At 37.1% G+C, this 18,150-nt stretch overlaps 1 protein-coding gene across 1 annotated transcript in view; it reads left to right on the forward strand.

Annotated features, from left to right (window-relative positions):
- LOC307194408 (uncharacterized protein) overlaps nucleotides 1-11,204 on the forward strand; it is a 29,132-nt gene extending 17,928 nt beyond the window's left edge. The window contains 3 exon segments of the mRNA XM_079937512.1: nucleotides 7,705-7,714; nucleotides 9,944-10,021; nucleotides 10,023-11,204. Of these exon segments, the coding sequence (XP_079793638.1) occupies nucleotides 7,705-7,714; nucleotides 9,944-10,021; nucleotides 10,023-10,890 (956 nt within the window). The 3' untranslated portion in view covers nucleotides 10,891-11,204.
- The last annotated feature ends 6,946 nt before the right edge of the window (nucleotides 11,205-18,150 follow it).

An 18,150-nucleotide genomic window follows, 5' to 3' on the forward strand; every position in this document is an offset into this window, starting at 1 on the left:
TGTTACATTTACATCTATAATCATTTGGAGTTCATGTTTGTACTTACTTGGTGTGAAATAGATGTCTAACTATATTAGGTTATGATGGATAACAACGATGACAGCAACATTTAATAAATAAGCTATTCTTTTCTAACGGAACTAAAATAGCACTTGAGTCACACATTAAAATCTGAGATAAATTTATAGTTTTTAATTTTTTGATCAATGTTCTATTCATCTTTTAGTTAAAATATTATATTGATATTTGGCAAGATAAGTCTCCTTCAACAACGTCCCCCCACAACCACTATTTTTCTTTCTCATTATTTTATATGAGCTCCATTATTTTATATTTATATGAGCTCCATTATTCTTATTCAGTTTCAAAAGAGTACTATTTTGGGATTACGATTTAAATGGCCTTAAATTTAAAAACTAGTTTGGGCATAGTAGACATGTTAATGATGTTGAGTCATGCCAGTAAGAATACTTTCACAACAAGAATATTTCTTTCAATTTGTTAGACATCGTTTATATCCCTAAATAAAATTTCATAGATTATCAGGCCATTCTTATTAAATGTACCCATACATCTTTAACGTTTCTGTCACTATTGTAAATGAGATGTTTTCCCTTTTTTGTTTTTTACTGTTCTTACTGTTAGTACAGTGATAAGCCGGCACATTTTATATATTTACTACTGTATCCAATGTGGTAGATACTGTGGAATGCATTTGTTTGCACCCTTTCAATCCTATTCTAGTGTGTAGAAACTAGAAGGTAAAAACTGTATTTGCAAACTCCACTGGATCAGGTGTCAAGAAGGTTTTTTTGAGGTTTCAGTCAGACACATTCATTGAGATGATAATTTGAACCTGAATCCTGGGAGGAGCGAAGCAAGATGTGGGGCATTCATTTTGCTGACCTAGATCATGGCAGAGGTGGCATGGCTCTACAGCCGATAACTGTGAAGTCTCACTGATTTAGCAGCTTCTACAATAGTAGAGACAGCTTTTGGCTAGGTTGAAAGTAGTATGACTCTACACTCGACTGCAGCAGCAGAACTTTCCTGATTCCCTGGCTGTCTGCATCAGTGGCAGCAGCTTTTTCTGTTACGGCAAAGGAGCGATTCTAGGTGCTGGGTACTTTATTAACTAAGAGATCGTCCTGGTGCTGCCTCCTCCAGCCAGCCCTTCTTGATGATTTTTTTAAGTGCTGATTCCTGTATCAAATTTCTTTCTGTGATTGCAGCTGAACCCAATGGATGCAATAAGCCAGAGTACCAAAATCTTATTAACTCTTTGGTTTTTCTTTTACTATAATTGCTTAAGTTTCCTAGACATGCAACTATACAACCAGGAGAAAAAAAAAAGAAATACCTTATAGTCTTCTTTTTCAATATTCATATAGTAATTTCATTTCTATTTTTTTTGTGAAAACTTCTAAAATAATATTTAATCATGGTATCAATGGGAATCCCTGGCCTATTCTTGAACTTAACTGATATTGTTTTAGTGTTTCATATTTAAAATAATATTTCCTGTAATTGTTGATATCTTTATTTTATTTTAGTTTCTTTCTATTCCTGTTTATTATCAATAGATGCTGAATTTTACAAATTACTTTTCAGCGCCTATTACTATTGGCGTACAGTTTTACTCCTTTGATGTACTGATGTTGTCAAAGAAAAATTGCAAAAAAGCAAAGAAAGGTATGTTGCAAGCTATTGCAATAGCGGAAGAGAGGCCAGAACTGAGTCTGAACTCAACTCCACTGAAACAAAAGGCAGTAGGGTTTTAAGAATTGGGGTGACTGGGAGATCGTAGGCCATCTGTATTTGCTAATTGGCTTTACCCAAAAGAAAAGTAAACTTTCTTGTGTCTTCATGACAGGAGGTCGATTTACGACTTAGACCAAGGTGCCCTAGTAGTCAGGCTCCTGCCCTCCCACAGAAATGGAGAGGTAGCTGCTTATCTTTCTTGATGATTACATTTCAAAGAGATGGTTCCCAGACATTCCTGGGTTGTAAAATTGGCAAGAGGCCTTTTAAAATATTCACATCACAAAAGGGCAGAGAAATGATTTATAATGACAAGTTTTCAAAAGTAAAAACTCTAAGAAAAAGGAGGCCAGGGGCCTAGAGGCAGGAAAAAGCTCATCTAAAGATTAGTCAAGCTGAAGGAAATATTAAGGCCATCTTGGTCAATGCCATGTTTTTGGTAGCAAGCTTCCTGATATTGAACCATCCTTACATTTTGACGTTAACCATTGTTCGGTTTTATTGAATTTTAGTTTGATACATTGCTATGTTCCATTTGCTAATAGTTTACTCAGAATTTTTGTATCATTCATAATAGATATTATTCTATAGTTTTCTTTTCTGGTTATCTTTTTGCATTTTATATTAATAGAATTCCCTGTTTGTGGTAGAAATTGCTTGTTGTCACCAAATATCTGTTATCCTTTTTTGTCTCATCACAGAATTATTACAGTTCTTTATCCAGGCACATGTATATACAGAATAATTCTTTAGCCAGTCTTTCTTAGAGGTATATGTGACAATGTGATTAAAATCAGACCAATGAGGTATACAGTGAAAGTTTCACGGAATCATTCTTGAAAGAGTGCTGTCTCTTGCCGTTCTGCACGTCTTTCTTATACCTTCTCCTTGTTGCTAGACTGCATGTATAATGCAGAAGCTAGCATACCCCTGTTGTCCACTACATGACTTTGGGAATGGAGGTCACTCATACATGTACAAATATAAACTGCTGAGATGCTGAAGATTTGGGGCAATAGAGCTATCATACCCACCCTGAATTGCCACCTTCAGACTTTCACATAACAAAAATAAAATTCTGTGTTGTTTAAGCTATTATCATTTTGGTCTCATACTTGTAAATAAATTTTATCCTAAGGCGTATAGAATTTGACTTCAGGAAGTGGAGTGCTCCATGTAACCAAACCTATAATATGTGTCATAGGTTTGGCACAAGCAGTCAAGCAACAGGCAGCAAAGATTTAGAGACTGTTGACTAGAAAGTGCAACACACTTGTTAAGCTAGAGTAAATTATGTGACCAAAGTTTTATCTGTGGCAGCTTGAAAGACAGAGCCCACGTGCTGACCGATGACATAACATTAGAGGAAATGATAGTAAAAATATAAGATATTGGTGGGTGTTGACTGCCTTCTGCCAATTTTGGCACAGTACTATGAGAAATAAACTCTGGCTAGGACTCCTGCCTGCAAACAGAAATGGAAGGAAATACAGTTTACCAAGTTAATTTCTGCCTATAGTTAATCTATATTAACTGAGAGTTCTGTAATTTAGCGTCTTGCAGGAGTGAAATATTGGTTACTTCTCTATCTGAAACTGATACAGTGGTAAGCACTGGTTTTGGTGCAATGGCCATAATAGGAGATAAGACTAAATTCCTTCCACACAAAAGGACGAAAACATGTATCAATTTACATTCCCACCAACAGTGCAAGAGGGTTCCCTTTTCTCCACACCATCTCCAGCATTTGTTGTTTGTAGATTTTCTGGTGATGCCCATTCTAACTGGTGTGAGGTGATACCTCATTGTAGTTTTGATTTGCATTTCTCTAATGATTAGTGATGTTGAGCAGCTTTTTATGTGCTTCTTGGCCATCTGTATGTCTTCTTTGAAAAAACATCTATTTAGGTCTTCTGCCCATTTTTTCATTGGGTTGTTTGTTTTTTTGATATTGAGCTGCATGAGCTATAGCTGATTCACTTCATTATACAGCAGAAACTAACACAACATTATAAGGCAACTATACGCCAATGGGGGAAAAAAAGACAAAAATCTACTGGCAAAACAAGGTTTGAGTGTTACTTTCTCACTTAAGCCTGTTGAAACAGATAGGTTCAAGGTAGCCCAACTCATAAGAGTGCGGGGAGGTGATGCAGATCATGCTTGCTAAGTAAAATTAAGATAATAGGGTCCTCAGACTTAAAAATCAAGTCTATTCAAGGTTTAGAGCTATGATTACCTACACAGGGACTAGAAGCTTGCCTTACAAAAACCAGTGTTAGATCAATCCCTAAAGAAAATTCTAGGTGTTGAAGCACCAGGTGTCAATAAAAAGCAAGCAGTGGAAGCTCTGCAGCTGCTAAGCAGGGCATTCTCTCCAGTGCTCATCTCAGATGTGGCTGTGCAGGATAATGGACTAGGAATATGCCTGAGAGCAGAGCCAGATACTAGAGAAGGTGATGGATTCAGGAGATCCTGCTAAAGAGGAGAACCAGGGCTGTAATGCATGCTACAAGCTTACTTCACTGCCAAGGCAGGAGTCTTCACAGTTTCTGAGCAGATTTGAAAACTGACTGCTACTATTTGTTGCAGAAATCCATACAGTTTTCCTGTGGAATATGTACATTCTGGATTTAGCCGATTTGATTTATTGTTGTGTTATTTACCTTGTCCTGTCCCACACTTTGTCTTAAGACTTGAGCCCTTTCTTAAGAATCTTCGTAAGTGGAGTTGTGTACTTCATGCTGCATTACGTCAAGAGAAATATGATATTGGTTCTTCTTCTTATTTTGATGACAGAATTGATCCGTGGGTTCAGGTGATGATAATCACATCTCTTAATTGTAAAGTTCCCCAATTAGATATTTACTTATATATTTATAAACCATTTATGACCATTGCCTATAGCAGTTATTTCATTAGAAGTTTCAAAATGGTAATTTTCTAATTTTATTATTTCTTCTGCATTTATTGGCTGGAATTCATCTGAATAAAAGTAAGTTTTCATATCCATTAGGGTTTCTTTGATTACTCTGAAATATGATTCATACCAGAAGTCATGACAGCTACTTTATTTCATTTTTTTAAACATCTTTATTGGAGTATAATTGCTTTACAATGATGTGTTAGTTTCTGCTTTATAACAAAATGAATCAGTTATACATACACATATGTTCCCATATCTCTTCCCCCTTGTGTCTCTTGCGTCTCCCTCCCTCCCACCCTCCCTCTCCCACCCCTCTAGGTGTTCACAAAGCACCGAGCTGATCTCCCTGTGCTATGCGGCTGCTTCCCACTAGCTATCTATTTTACGTTTGGTAGTGTATATATGTCCATGCCACTCTCTCACTTTGTCACAGCTTACCCTTCCCCCTCCCCATATCCTCAAGTCCATTCTCTAGTAGGTCTGTGTCTTTATCCCCATCTTACACCTAGGCTCTTCATGACCTTTTTTTTTTTTTTAGATTCCATATATATGTGTTAGCATACGGTATTTATTTTTCTCTTTCTGACTTACTTCACTCTGTATGACAGACTCTAGGTCCATCCACCTCACTACAAATATCTCAATTTCGTTTCTTTTTATGGCTGAGTAATATTCCATTGTATATATGTGCCACATCCTTTTTATCCATTCATCTGATGATGGACACTTAGGTTGTCCTAAGTGTCCTAAGTGACACTTATTTCATTTTTTTTAATTGTAACTTTCAGTGCAGCCTCCATTGATGTCCAATGAGTTTTCTCTTTCTGTTCTTTTATCAATTGATTAATTGAATGATTGATTTTACATTGTCATTAAATCATGTCTTTTTACATATTCATGTGTTTTAATCAATTTCAGTCATTAATTTTCATTAGAATACTCCATTTTTGGCCTGTGGGCTGGTTGCTGTGACCTTCTGATGACGATAATAGGCTTTGATGCCTTTCTTACTTTCTGGCACACACACAAAAAAATCCCAGATTTATTATGTGCACTTCCTGTCCTAAACCTGTAATCAGCCACTTTTCTAAAGAATCCTAGTTCCTTTAATAGTATTTGGAAACTAAACTCAGGGTACCATAGGTGATCACTACTACTGTATCATAACTTCTAGGCTTTTTCAACGGACAGAGCCTTTTAAAGCAGAAAACAGTGTAACAAGTTCATAAATATTTCAAACTCATATTTAAGATTACAAAGACTCTATTTGATTTTATATCGTCTCACGTTGTTCTTGTGCTGCAATATATATTCCTAACAATATTAGCATAATATTTGTTTTATCTTTCAAATGTACATCTAATAGTTTCAAAAACAATACCAATATTATTACTACTAATAATACTACTGAATGAAATAATCTCTCACTGAGTCAGCCCAGTCAAAATTCTACAATCTAAGGTCACCTGAAATAATTCTTTTCCATTGTGGTTATGTCACTACTTTGATATACAGCTAAGCTCATTTGTTTAGTTTTTAATTTTAGGATTTTTAAATTTAATCTTTTTTATTTTATAAAATTCAGAAGTTTTACTCAGAAGTCAATACTATAAAACAAAGTACATTCAAAGTGGTGTCACTTTCATCCTTGTTTCCCCCACGCTGTTAGTTTTCTCCATCCTCCTACATGTAATCATTTTTGTTTTTATTTTATACTTCCAGTGTTTCTTTTTTGAAAATTAAACTGTGTGTATTGTATGCACATGGGTGTGTGCTTGCTACTCAGAAGTTAGCATACTATTTAGACCACCCTGCATTTTGCTTTCTTTACTTAACAATATATCCTGGATATCGCTCCATAGCAATACATAGAGATCTTTCCTATTCCTTTCTACAGCTTAAAAGTACTCCATCGTGTGAGTGTCCAGTCTCCACTTATGGGTATCTGTGGTGTTTCCAACTTTTTGCTATTATAAATGGTGTCCCAATGAATACTTTTACACAGATGTACACATGAACCTTTCTTCCAGCCTTACTAAAGTGACATGGGGCCATTTACCCAGGTAACCGCATACAGTAAATTATGAAAACCTCTTGACATCTACTTAATATTAGCCCTTGAGATAACAGTAATTCCTTGGCATCAAAAAACGTCATTGCTGTTCCTGTACTTCATAGAGCCAGCACCATTCTGATTCCTACGGATATTTTCTGGGTGTAGTTAGACCAGATATCTTTAACAACTGGATACTTCTCCCCTACTGGCTCCCTGATCTATGAGAAATAAGAATAGGGGAAATCACAGGAAAGCTATTGAAGCTTATGTCCAGCTTGTACACTTTACCATCATCATCTATTCCTTGCATAATACAATAATTTTTAAAAGTTACCTCACTTGATTAATATTAATACTGATTAACATTAAATCCAGTTGAATTTCTCATACACATGAGAAGCTAACCTGGAGGTTAGCTGTGAGTCTAGTTTCAGATCCCAAGTGAATTCTCTGAGGGTCCACATGGCCTGTATGTCCCTAAAGGAAAATTCTGGCTTTCTTCGCAGGTTCAAAATTCCCTTCTCCTACCCTTCCTCTTTTCGGTTCCCAGCAGACTAGCAGGAAGGCTCATCTAGGAGTTCAAGTTGATTGTTTCAGTTCACAAGTTGCAAAGCTCACAAATGAGAAAATCCCTTATGTCTTTTTAAAAGTTCAAGCTTCTTAGCAAATGAGTCTAGACTTTAGCTTCAAGCTGTAACTTCTAGGGATATAGATTATTGAAACAGTCCTCTGGGTTCCTTAGTTCAGCCTAAACCAACTGCTCTTTTAATTGTCTAGACATCAGAATCCTTTGTTCAGATAACACCATCAGCAACATATTTAGCGTCACTGAGGAAAATGTGTGAACTCATGATCTTGTACTCACTGACTCACATAAGCTTGAGACACTATGAGAGAAATTAGTACAACCTGTCAAGAACTTGAAATTTTCAAGATATTTCTCCTGTCTTTTCTTCAAAGCCATGACAGGGTAAGAGTTCAAATAAGATTCTGAACACTTTCTCTACAAATGACATGCTTTTTGGAGCCTGAGCTAATGTATTTCTTTTTTTCTCCCCTCTCAGCTGCCTAGAAAGAAAACTATGTCTATTCCCAGAGTTGGGAAGTTATGCTACATCTTTTTCTAATGAATATCACTTGATCTCTAATCTCTTCACCTACTGACTCAAAGCTCCAGGATACTGTTTCCACCAAGAGAAGCCAAGAGTATGAAAATGTTCTACTGAATCCTCTGATGCTTTGTCCTCTTCTAACCTACTCCTTGAGGTACTTCTTTCTTCCCTATACTCGCTTCCTCTCTTCTTGCTTCCTAAGAGACTTAGCTTCCCTTTGAAGACTCTCATCTCCTCACTGTTCTCCAGCTAAACACTGCTTCCAGGTCTAGGGACAGCTCTTCTGCAATATGGCTTCATATCATCTCTTCCCTAACATGCTTTGATCTACTCCTCTGAAATACCCTTCTTCTTCTTCCTCTTTCTGGTATGCATTAATAATTACAATATGTCAGAAATCTTGTTTCCAGCTCTTTATGTGTAAGCTAATTCAGTCCTTCCAAATGTAAGATATATATTACTTCCCCCAAGTTTACTCAATTTACATGTGGAAAAATGATGATTTAAAAGAACAAACAATATCACAAAAGTTAAACAGATAGTAAATGACACAATTGGGTTATACAACACATGTCTGTTTCTAAATTGCAAGATGTTGGCAACGTGCCACTGCACTGACTGAACTTCAGGCATAAAGCCTGTGTTTCATCTTGGAGCAGCTGAGAGCAGCCCAGATAGGGATATGGTAGGACATTAGGAACACATTTCCCACTCTTCATGCCTTAAACTCTCTCCTCATCAACCACAGTCTTAAATCTGCAATTCAAATAATTAATCACTAAAGAAAATGGAGTAAAATTAAAAAACAAAAAACAGGAAAAAAGTCCTCACCACACTAACTCAGCAACCTAGACTTTGTCCTCTATGGGGCCAGAGACTGAATCTTCTACCTCATCTTAGCCACCTACTCCCACAATAATGCCCATCACTTTGTCATCAGGAGTACTTATACCTACAAAGTCTGAATTTCAAGCATCCCTCTATCTAACGACTATCTCCAAATCTTAAAATTTGCTTAACCTAGTGTTCCTACATAAGCAATTCTTCAAACCCGAACCAATGACTGTATGACTTTTGCCCTAGCCGTACTCCTCTGCTTGGCCCCCCATTTAATTCCTTGCACAGCCTTGTTTCTATGATGCATTCACTTTGTAAGCATGCTTTGCTTCCCTACCTCTTTTTTTTTTCTTTATCACTGCATGTGCCTGGAAAAAAACAAACCCCATTTAAAGCCAAATATCTGTCTGCTCCACACATGTGCTTAAGCATCTAAATACTACTGTGACAACCACACACTTGTCCAGATTGGTTCTAGAATCTCAAATAGGCAAATATATCACCAGTTAATCCTACTGTATTTCCTTAGTAAATAGTTTTCCACTTGGTATACCTGAGTTTTGTATTCTTGGTTTATCAAAATCTCTTACGGCCACTTCGCTAAAACCACACAACATACGAACACACACAGATACATAGATAGATAGATAGATAGGTAGGTAGATAGATAGATAGGCAAACTCTGTTCATGGTCTCATCTCACAGTTCTTCAAAAACTTTGCAGCAATCAGAAAGTCTGTCTATTTCAGCCATAAAATCCTGCAAGCTAGCTGCCTCAGTCCCCACTCTCTATAACTTCCCTCCTATTTACAAAAGATAAAGAGCCTCTCCTCCTATCTATGGACAAAACTCCACCTGTGCTCTCTGGATCTCATTCCTTTTCCCTTTCTCAAGGACTACACTTCTGCCGTTTACCTCTTACTCTGCTGCATCAATAAATTCTCTCTCTATTTCCACTGACTATACAAAATGTTCTCTGTATTAGTACCCATCTTAAAAATAAAAGAAAGAAACCTCTAGAGACATAAGACGAGGGTCTACAGAGTTACATAGGGAGTTGATAGAGGGGTGGTAGAATGCCATCCAGCAATATCAAAGTTGTCATGATGATTAGGAAGTTAGTTTAAGAATATGTGAACATGGTTTTCAGTACAGTTGTGAAATGATGTATATGAACAAGAGGGCTAAGTCAGTGGGGTAACTGGGAGGTGCAGAAGGAGTTTTAATGTCTTTCTCTCTTGGATTCCTAGGGTAAATCTTTTTATCACTATGGGAAACCACAGCATGTTCAGTGAGTTTATCCTCCTTGGGTTTTCTGTTGACCCTCAACCAGATTCTGCTCTTCATGTTGTTTCTGATGATTTACCTCCTGACCCTGTTGGGGAACCTGGTAATGTTGCTGGTTATCAGAGTTGATCCCCACCTCCACACACCCATGTACTTCTTTTTGGGACAGCTCTCCTTTCTGGACCTCTGCCATTCATCTGTCACAGTCCCCAAGATGCTGGAGAATCTACTTTCTGAAAGTAAAACCGTCTTTGTAGAGAGCTGCCTGGCTCAGGCCTTCTTTGTGTTTGCCACCAGGGGCACTGAGGCATGTCTGCTGGCTGTGATGGCCTATGACCGCTATGTAGCCATAAGCTCCCCTCTGCTCTATGGCCAGGTGATGAACAACCAGCTCTGTATTGGGCTGGTGTGGGGCTCCTGGGGCCTGGCCTTTGTTGATGCTCTCATCAACATCCTTCTGGCTGTCAATTTAGACTACTGTGAGGACCAAACTCTTCCCCACTTCAGCTGTGAGCTGTCTTCTCTCTTCCATCTTGCTTGCTCTGATACCTCCACCAATTTCACACTCTTGCTCTGCTCTTCTGTCTTCCGTTTCTTTGGAACCTTCATTTTAATCTTCTTCTCTTATATCTGCATTGTCTCCACCATCCTGAGCATCAGCTCCACCTCAGGCAGAAGCAAGGCCTTCTCTACCTGCTCTTCCCACCTCACTGCAGTGATCCTGTTCTATGGCTCAGGTTTCCTCAGTTATCTCTTTGCCAACCTCAGGTTCCCCCTGGAGATGATCTTCCCTTTACAATACAGTGTGATCACTCCCATGCTGAATCCCCTCATGTATAGCCTTCAGAACAAGGAGGTGAAGGCAGCTATGGGAAGAATGTTAAGAAGATATGTTAACTTTTTCACATAGAGGACCAGAGGAACAGGACCATGGAGAAGCTAAACTACTCTGTAACAAAATACATAACTGGAAATAAAGATTTTTTTAGCGTTCTTAGAAACATCTTTATTAGAAGTGTTCTTAAATCCTTCAGTACGTGAGGACTGTATTGAAGGATGACTTCCATTCACTGATATAATACTGGTCTGATCACAGCTTGCAAGTAGTGTTCTTAGAAACAAGGGATTATTTCTTGATTGACCATCATGCCAGATGTTAAAAGATATGTATGTGTCAGAATCTTAATAATGCTTAAGAAGGCAGCAAGCTCTATTCATGGGATGATTAGTGGTCAGCCCTCTTCAGAGGATGAGAAGTAGGTCAGGTAATTTTACAACATATTGTTTATATATTTGTGTTGTAGAGAACACCTGTTACTTTTGCCGGCCCAGCATGATTTTGTCCTTCCTACTTTAACTGCATACCACTCTTGCTTAGGGAAATTAACACTTCCCCTTCTGTGTAGACCAGTGGGATTCCCCATGGTGCCTCGTGTCCCCACACTCACCACAAGGAGATCATGTGACCCACGAAACGCCAATCATTCTACACCTGCCTCCTAACAAGAGACTGCCCAGGCTCTCCTGCTACTGAGATCTCCAGTGATTCCATGCCCAGTGGGCTTCCTCCCAGGAAGTTTTTCAATAAGCGAAATAACAATAGCAAACTTTTAATAAAGACCCTTATCTTAAGTGTTTTACACATATAATCCTCTTTATCTCAACAACCTTGTATGAACTAAGTACTATTACTCCTGTTTTACAAATAAATAACAGAACCAGAAAAGTTGCCTACAGGTGAAGGGAACTGGAATTTCAAACCAGTAGGTCTGAATTCAGAGTCCATTTTCACAAACCCTTTCTTGTATCTGGTACTTTGCAGAACATCCTTTTCTTTATTAGTGAGAACCAAATTCAAATTATGTTGGTTGGAAACAAAAGTCAAACTGGTACTCAAATTGGCACTAAAAATTGAATTATGTCCTTCACTTGACCCCCCAGTGGGATTATTTTTGATTAATTAATATACAAGGAGGTACAAAAGATAGCAAATCTTCTATTTATATTCTCTGATGGGAACATATACACCACGCTATTTATTACCTAAAATCATGCACCCACCGAGAATGAAACTATAGTGATTAAGCTGCTGCTGTCATTCGATAGGGTGGGGATAAAAATATTAAGAACGAAGGATAATTTCAAGCAAGACAAGTTCAAATCTGGAAATTTTGACCTTACTGCTTGCGGCTTAGAGATGACCTAAAGCCAAAGTCAGAGGTTGATTCTCTGGCTTGCTGAATTACAACCCTGTGAGAATGAACTATCATATTGGGCTGCACATAGAACCGATCAAGAGTTGAGCACATACCTGGGAGGATTTGAGGACAGCATACCAAACCTCCAAACCACTCAAAACTACCTCCACAGTGCTCTCCTCACCCAAGCTCTTCCTTTCCTGATGGAAAAAACACATGATTCTTCTCATGCTCATCCCTTCCTGTTACTCTATTAGTTTCCAGCACTCAAAATTAACATGACTTGGGCTGAAATGGAGAATCAGAAAAGATAATTAGGAGATTTGAATTTTAAATAACAATAATAACCCACTAATTTCTATTTCAAAAATACGGAGATAATTTGTGAAAAATTATTTTAAGTATGTTCAGCTAAGGAGTGTGGACTTGACATTTTAAAATTAATTTGTATATCTTTATATACATAAAGACACATACATAATTTTATGAGATCATTTCATGTATAGTGCTTCATGGTGGTCCAGTCTTACTTATTTTTTTTACTTACCTCCCTTTTCCCTAATTTCTATTCTCCCTCCAACTACATCACCTCCTTTTCCATGAACCCATGTTAACTAGAAGTATTTTCTTTCATAATTTTCTCCATGCTCATATAATCATATATAAGTGCTCACATATACATATACAGATATATTCATTTTTACATACACATTCATTTTTACATATACATGGCTGCTCTGTTTTTTAAACTCCCTTTAAACATGTAGGTTTTATCTTGTTTTTCTCATTCAGCAATACCAGGGGCATATTAATGTAGGTCAAATGGTTTGATTCTAATTTAGTCTTTCAAATCATAGCCTAATATTCCATGGTAAGGATATGCCATAATCGATACAACTATCTTTTAGTTGGGCATTACCTTTGCTTCCAGATTTTTGTCATAATGAGTAGTAGTTCAATAAACATATTTGTATATAAATCCTTAAACTTTGGATGCTTTTATTTATATGGGGGTGATTCTCAGGAATGAGATTCTAAAATCAATGTGGATATGTATTTTAATTTGAATATATGTTGCTAGATTGTCTTCTGGAATGTTCACACATCCTAAGTAGTGAATAGGTTTCCCCTACATACTCTCCAGTTGTTACAGATCATTTAAAACATATGAAATAGAACGTGTATATATATATATATATATATATATATATATATATATATATATATAAAACTGAGTCACTTTGCTATACAGTAGTAATTAACAGAATGTTTTAAATCAACTATACTTCAATTAAAAAAAACGAAAAAACATTAAACAAAACACTTTCTGCCTTCTGGTGGGTACAAAGTGGTGTCTTTGTTTAGCATATTCTACATTTCCCCTTACTACCAGTGAGTGTTACTGATTTTTCTTGTGTTTGTTAACCATTTGGATTTACTCTCCTGTAAGCTGTGTTTTAATTTCATTTGTCTCAAGATATTTTCTGATTTCCTCTTTGGTTTTTTCTTTGACCCATTTTTTTTTAAATCTCCACTTGTTTGTGTTTTTTACATTTTTCTTCCTGTAATTGATTTCTAGTTTCATACCCTTTTGGTTGGAAAAGATGCTTGCATACTTTCTACTCTCTTAACTTGTTGAGACTTGTTTTTTTTGCCTATCATGTGATCTATGCTTCAGGGTGTTCCATGTGCACTTGGAAAGAATGTGTATTCTGGTGTTTTGGATGGAATGTCCTGTAGATACCTATTAAGTCCAACTGGACTAATGTGTCATTTAAGATCATTGTTTCCATATTGATTTTCTGTCTGGGTGATATGTCCATTGATGTAAGTGGGGTTTTAAAGTCCCCTACTGTTAATGTATTGTTGTCAATTTATCCCCGTCTGTTAATATTTGCTTTATATTTTAGGTGCTCCTATATTAGGCACATATATGTTTACAAACGTTACAGAATCTTCCTGTATTGATCCCTATATCATTATATAATTCCCTTATTTGTATCTTATTATAGACTTTAAGTCTAATTTTTTTCTGATGTGGGTATTGCTACCCCAGCTTTCTTTTCATTTCCATTTACACTGAGTATCTTTTCTATCCCCTCACTCCCAGTCCATGTGTGTGTTTAGCTCTGAACTGAGTCTCTGTAGGCAGCATGTAGATGGGTCTCATTTTGTTTTTTTTTATGATTGAAGCATTAGACCTTTGACATTTAAAGTGATTATTGATAGGTATATAGTTATTGCCAATTTGTTGCTTTTTTTCTGGTGGTTTTTGTAGTTCTTCTCTTTTCAACTTTTAGTCTCTTTGTGGCTTGATGGTTTTCTTTTTTTATTTTAATTTTATTGGAGTATAGTTGATTTACAATGTTTTGTTAGTTTCAGGTGTACAGCAAAGTGATTCAGTTATACATATACATATATTCATTCCTTTTTAGTTTCTTTTCTCATATAGGTTATCACACAGAATATTGAGTGGAGTTCCCTGTGCTATACAGTAGGTCCTTGTTGGTTATCTTCTTATATATGTTAGTGTTTGTGTGTTCATCCCAGGCTCCTAATTTATCCCTCCCCCCACACACTTACCCTTTGGTAATCATAAGTTTGTTTTTCATATCTGTAAATCTGTTCCTCTTTTGTAAATAAGTTCATTTGTATCATTTTTTTTTTTTGTGGTATGCGGGCCTCTCACTGCTGTGGCCTCTCCCGTTGAGGAGCACAGGCTCTGGATGCGCAGGCTCAGTGGCCATGGCTCACGGGCCCAGCCGCTCTGCGGCATGTGGGATCTTCCCAGACCGGGGCACAAACCCCCGTCCCCTGCATTGGCAGGCGGACTCTCAACCACTGCGCCACCAGGGAAGCCCCATTTGTATCATTTTTAATGTAGATTTCACATATGAGTGATATCATATGATATTTGTCTTTGTCTGATTTACTTCACTTAGTATGATAATCTTTAGGTCCATCCATGTTGCTGCAAATGGCATTACTGCATTCTTTTTTATGGTTGAGTAATATTCTATTGTATGTATGTATCACATCTTCTTGATCCATTCCTCTGTCAATGGATATTTAGGTTACTTCCATGTCTTGGTCATTGTAAATAGTGCTGCAATGAAAACTGGGGTATGTGTGTCTTTTCAGATTATGGTTTTCTCTGGATATGTGCAGGAGTGGGATTGCTGAATCATATGGTAGTTCTATTTTTGGTTTTTTAAGGAAGTTCCATACTGTTCTCCATAGTGGTTGTACCAATTTACATTCTCACCAACACTGTAGGAGGATTCCCTTTTCTCCATACCCTCTCCAGCATGTGTTGTTTGTAGACGTTTTGCTGACGGCCATTCTGACCAATGTGAGGTGATACCTCGTTGTAGTTTCGATTTGCACTTCTTGATAAGTAGTGGTGTTGAGCATCTTTCCATGTGCTTTTTGGCCATCTTTATGTCTTCTTTGGAGAAATGTCTATTTATATCTTCTGCCCATTTTTTGATTGGGTTCTCTGTGTTTTTGACATAGAGGTACATGTGCTGTTTTTATATTTTGGAGATTAACCTCTTGTCAGTCTCTTTGTTTGCGAATATTTTCTCCCATACCATGTGTTGTCTTTCTGTTTTGCCAATGGTTTCCTTTGCTGTGCAGAAGCTTTTAAGTTTAATTAGGTCCCATTTGTTTATTTTTGTTTTTATTTTCATTACACTAGGAGGTGAATCAAAAAAGACATTGCAGCGATTTATGTCACAGCAATTTATGCCAAAGAGTGTTCTGCCTATGTTTTCCTCTAAGAGGTTTATAGTGTCTGGCCTTACATTTAGGTCTTTGATCTATTTTGAGTTTATTTTTGTTTATGGTGTTAGAGAATGATCCAATTTCATTCTTTTACATGTAACTGTCCAGTTTTCCCATCACCACTTATTGAAGAGATTGTCTCTTCTCCATTGTTTTTTCTTGTCTCCTTTGTCATAGATTAATTGACCATAGGTTTGTGGGTTTATTTCTGGGCTTTCTATCCTGTTCCATTGGTCTGTACGTCTGTTTTTGTGCCAGTACAATACTGTGTTGTTTTTTTTTTTTTGCGGTACGCGGGCCTCTCACTGTTGTGGCCTCTCCCGTTGCGGAGCACAGGCTCCAGACGTGCAGGCTCAGCGGCCATGGCTCACGGGCCCAGCCGCTCTGCGGCATGTGGGATCTTCCTAGACCAGGGCACGAACCCATATCCCCTGCATCGGCAGGCGGACTCCCAACCACTGCGCCACCAGGGAAGCCCACAATACCGTTTAATTACTGTAGCTTTGTCGTATAGTCTGAAGTCAGGGAGTCTGATTCCTCCAGCTCCGTTTTTCTTTCTCAAGATTGCTTTGGCTATTTGTGGTATTTGTGTTTCCATATAAATTTAAAAATTTTTTGTTCTAGTTATGTGAAAAATGCCTTTGGTAATTTGGAAGGAATTACATTGAATCTGTAGATTGCCTTGGGTAGTATAGTCATTTTGACAATATTGATTCTTCTAATCCAAAAACATGGTATATCTTTATCTGTTTGTGTCATCTTTGCTTTCTTTCGACAGCGTCTTATCGTTTTCAGAGTACAGGTCTTTTGTCTCCTTGGGTGGTTTATTCCTAGGTATTTTATTCTTTTTGATGTGATGGTAAATAAGATTGTTTCCTTAATTTCTCTTTCTAATCTTTTGTTGTTAGTGTATAGGAATGCAAGAGATTTCTGTGTATTAATTTTGTATCCTGCAACTTTGCTGAATTCATTGATGAGCTCTAGTAGTTATCCGGTAGCATCTTTAGGATTTTCTATGTATAGTATCATGTCATTTGCAAACAGTGACAGTTTTACTTCTTTTCCACTTTGGATTCCTTTTATTTCTTTTTCTTCTCTGATTTCTGTGGCTAGGGCTTCCAAAAATATGTTGAATAAGAGTGGCAACAATGGATATCCTTGCCTTCTTCCTGATCTTAGAGGGAATGCTTTCAGCTTTTCACTGTTGAGAATGATGATAGCTGTGGATTTGTCATATATGGCTTTTATTATGTTGAGGTAGATTCCCTCTATGCTTACTTTCTGGAGAGTTTTTATCATAAATGGGTGTTGATTTTTGTCAAAAGCTTTTTCTGCATCTGTTGAGATGATCATATGGTTTTTATTCCTCAGTTTGTTAATGTGGTGTATCACACTGATTGATTTGTGGATATTGAAGAATCCTTACATCCCTGGGATAAATCCCACTTGATCATGATGTATGATCCTTTTAATGTATTGTTAGATTCTGTTTGCTAGTATTTTGTGGAAGAATTGTGCGTCTATGTTCATCAGTAATATTGGTCAGTAATCTTTTTTTGTGGTATCTTTGTCTGGTTTTGGCATCAGGATGATGCTGGCATCATAAAACGAGTTCAGAAGTGTTCCTTCCTCTGCAGTGTTTTGGAAGAGTTTCAGAAGGGTAGGTCTTAACTCTTCTCTAAATGTTTGATAGAATTCACCTATGAAGCCATCTGGTCCTGGACTTTTGTTTGTTGGAAGTTTTTTAATCACTGTCTCAATTTCAGTACTTGTGATTTGTCTGTTCATATTTTCTATTTCTTCCTTGTTCAGTTTTGGAAGTTTGTACCTTTTGAAGAATTTGTCCATTTCTTCCAGGTTGTCTGTCCATTTTATTGGCATATAGTTGCATTTAGTAGTCTGTTATGATCCTTTTACTTCTGTGGTGTCCATTGTAATATCTTCTTCTTCCTTTATAATTTTATTGATTTGAATCCTCTCCCTTTTTTTCTTGATGTTTCTGGCTCAAGGTTTATCAATTTTGTTTATCTTTTCAGAGAACCAGCTTTTAGTTTCATTGATCTTTGCTATTGTTTTCTTCATCTCTATTTCATTTATCTCTGCTCTGATCTTTATGATTTCTTTCCTTCTACTTACTTTGGGTTTTTTTTGTTTCTCTTTCTCTAGTTGTGTTAGGTGTAAGGTTA

The sequence above is a fragment of the Stenella coeruleoalba genome (genome assembly GCF_951394435.1).
Source record: "Stenella coeruleoalba genome assembly, chromosome: 11".
NCBI classification, from domain to species: Eukaryota; Metazoa; Chordata; class Mammalia; order Artiodactyla; family Delphinidae; genus Stenella; species Stenella coeruleoalba.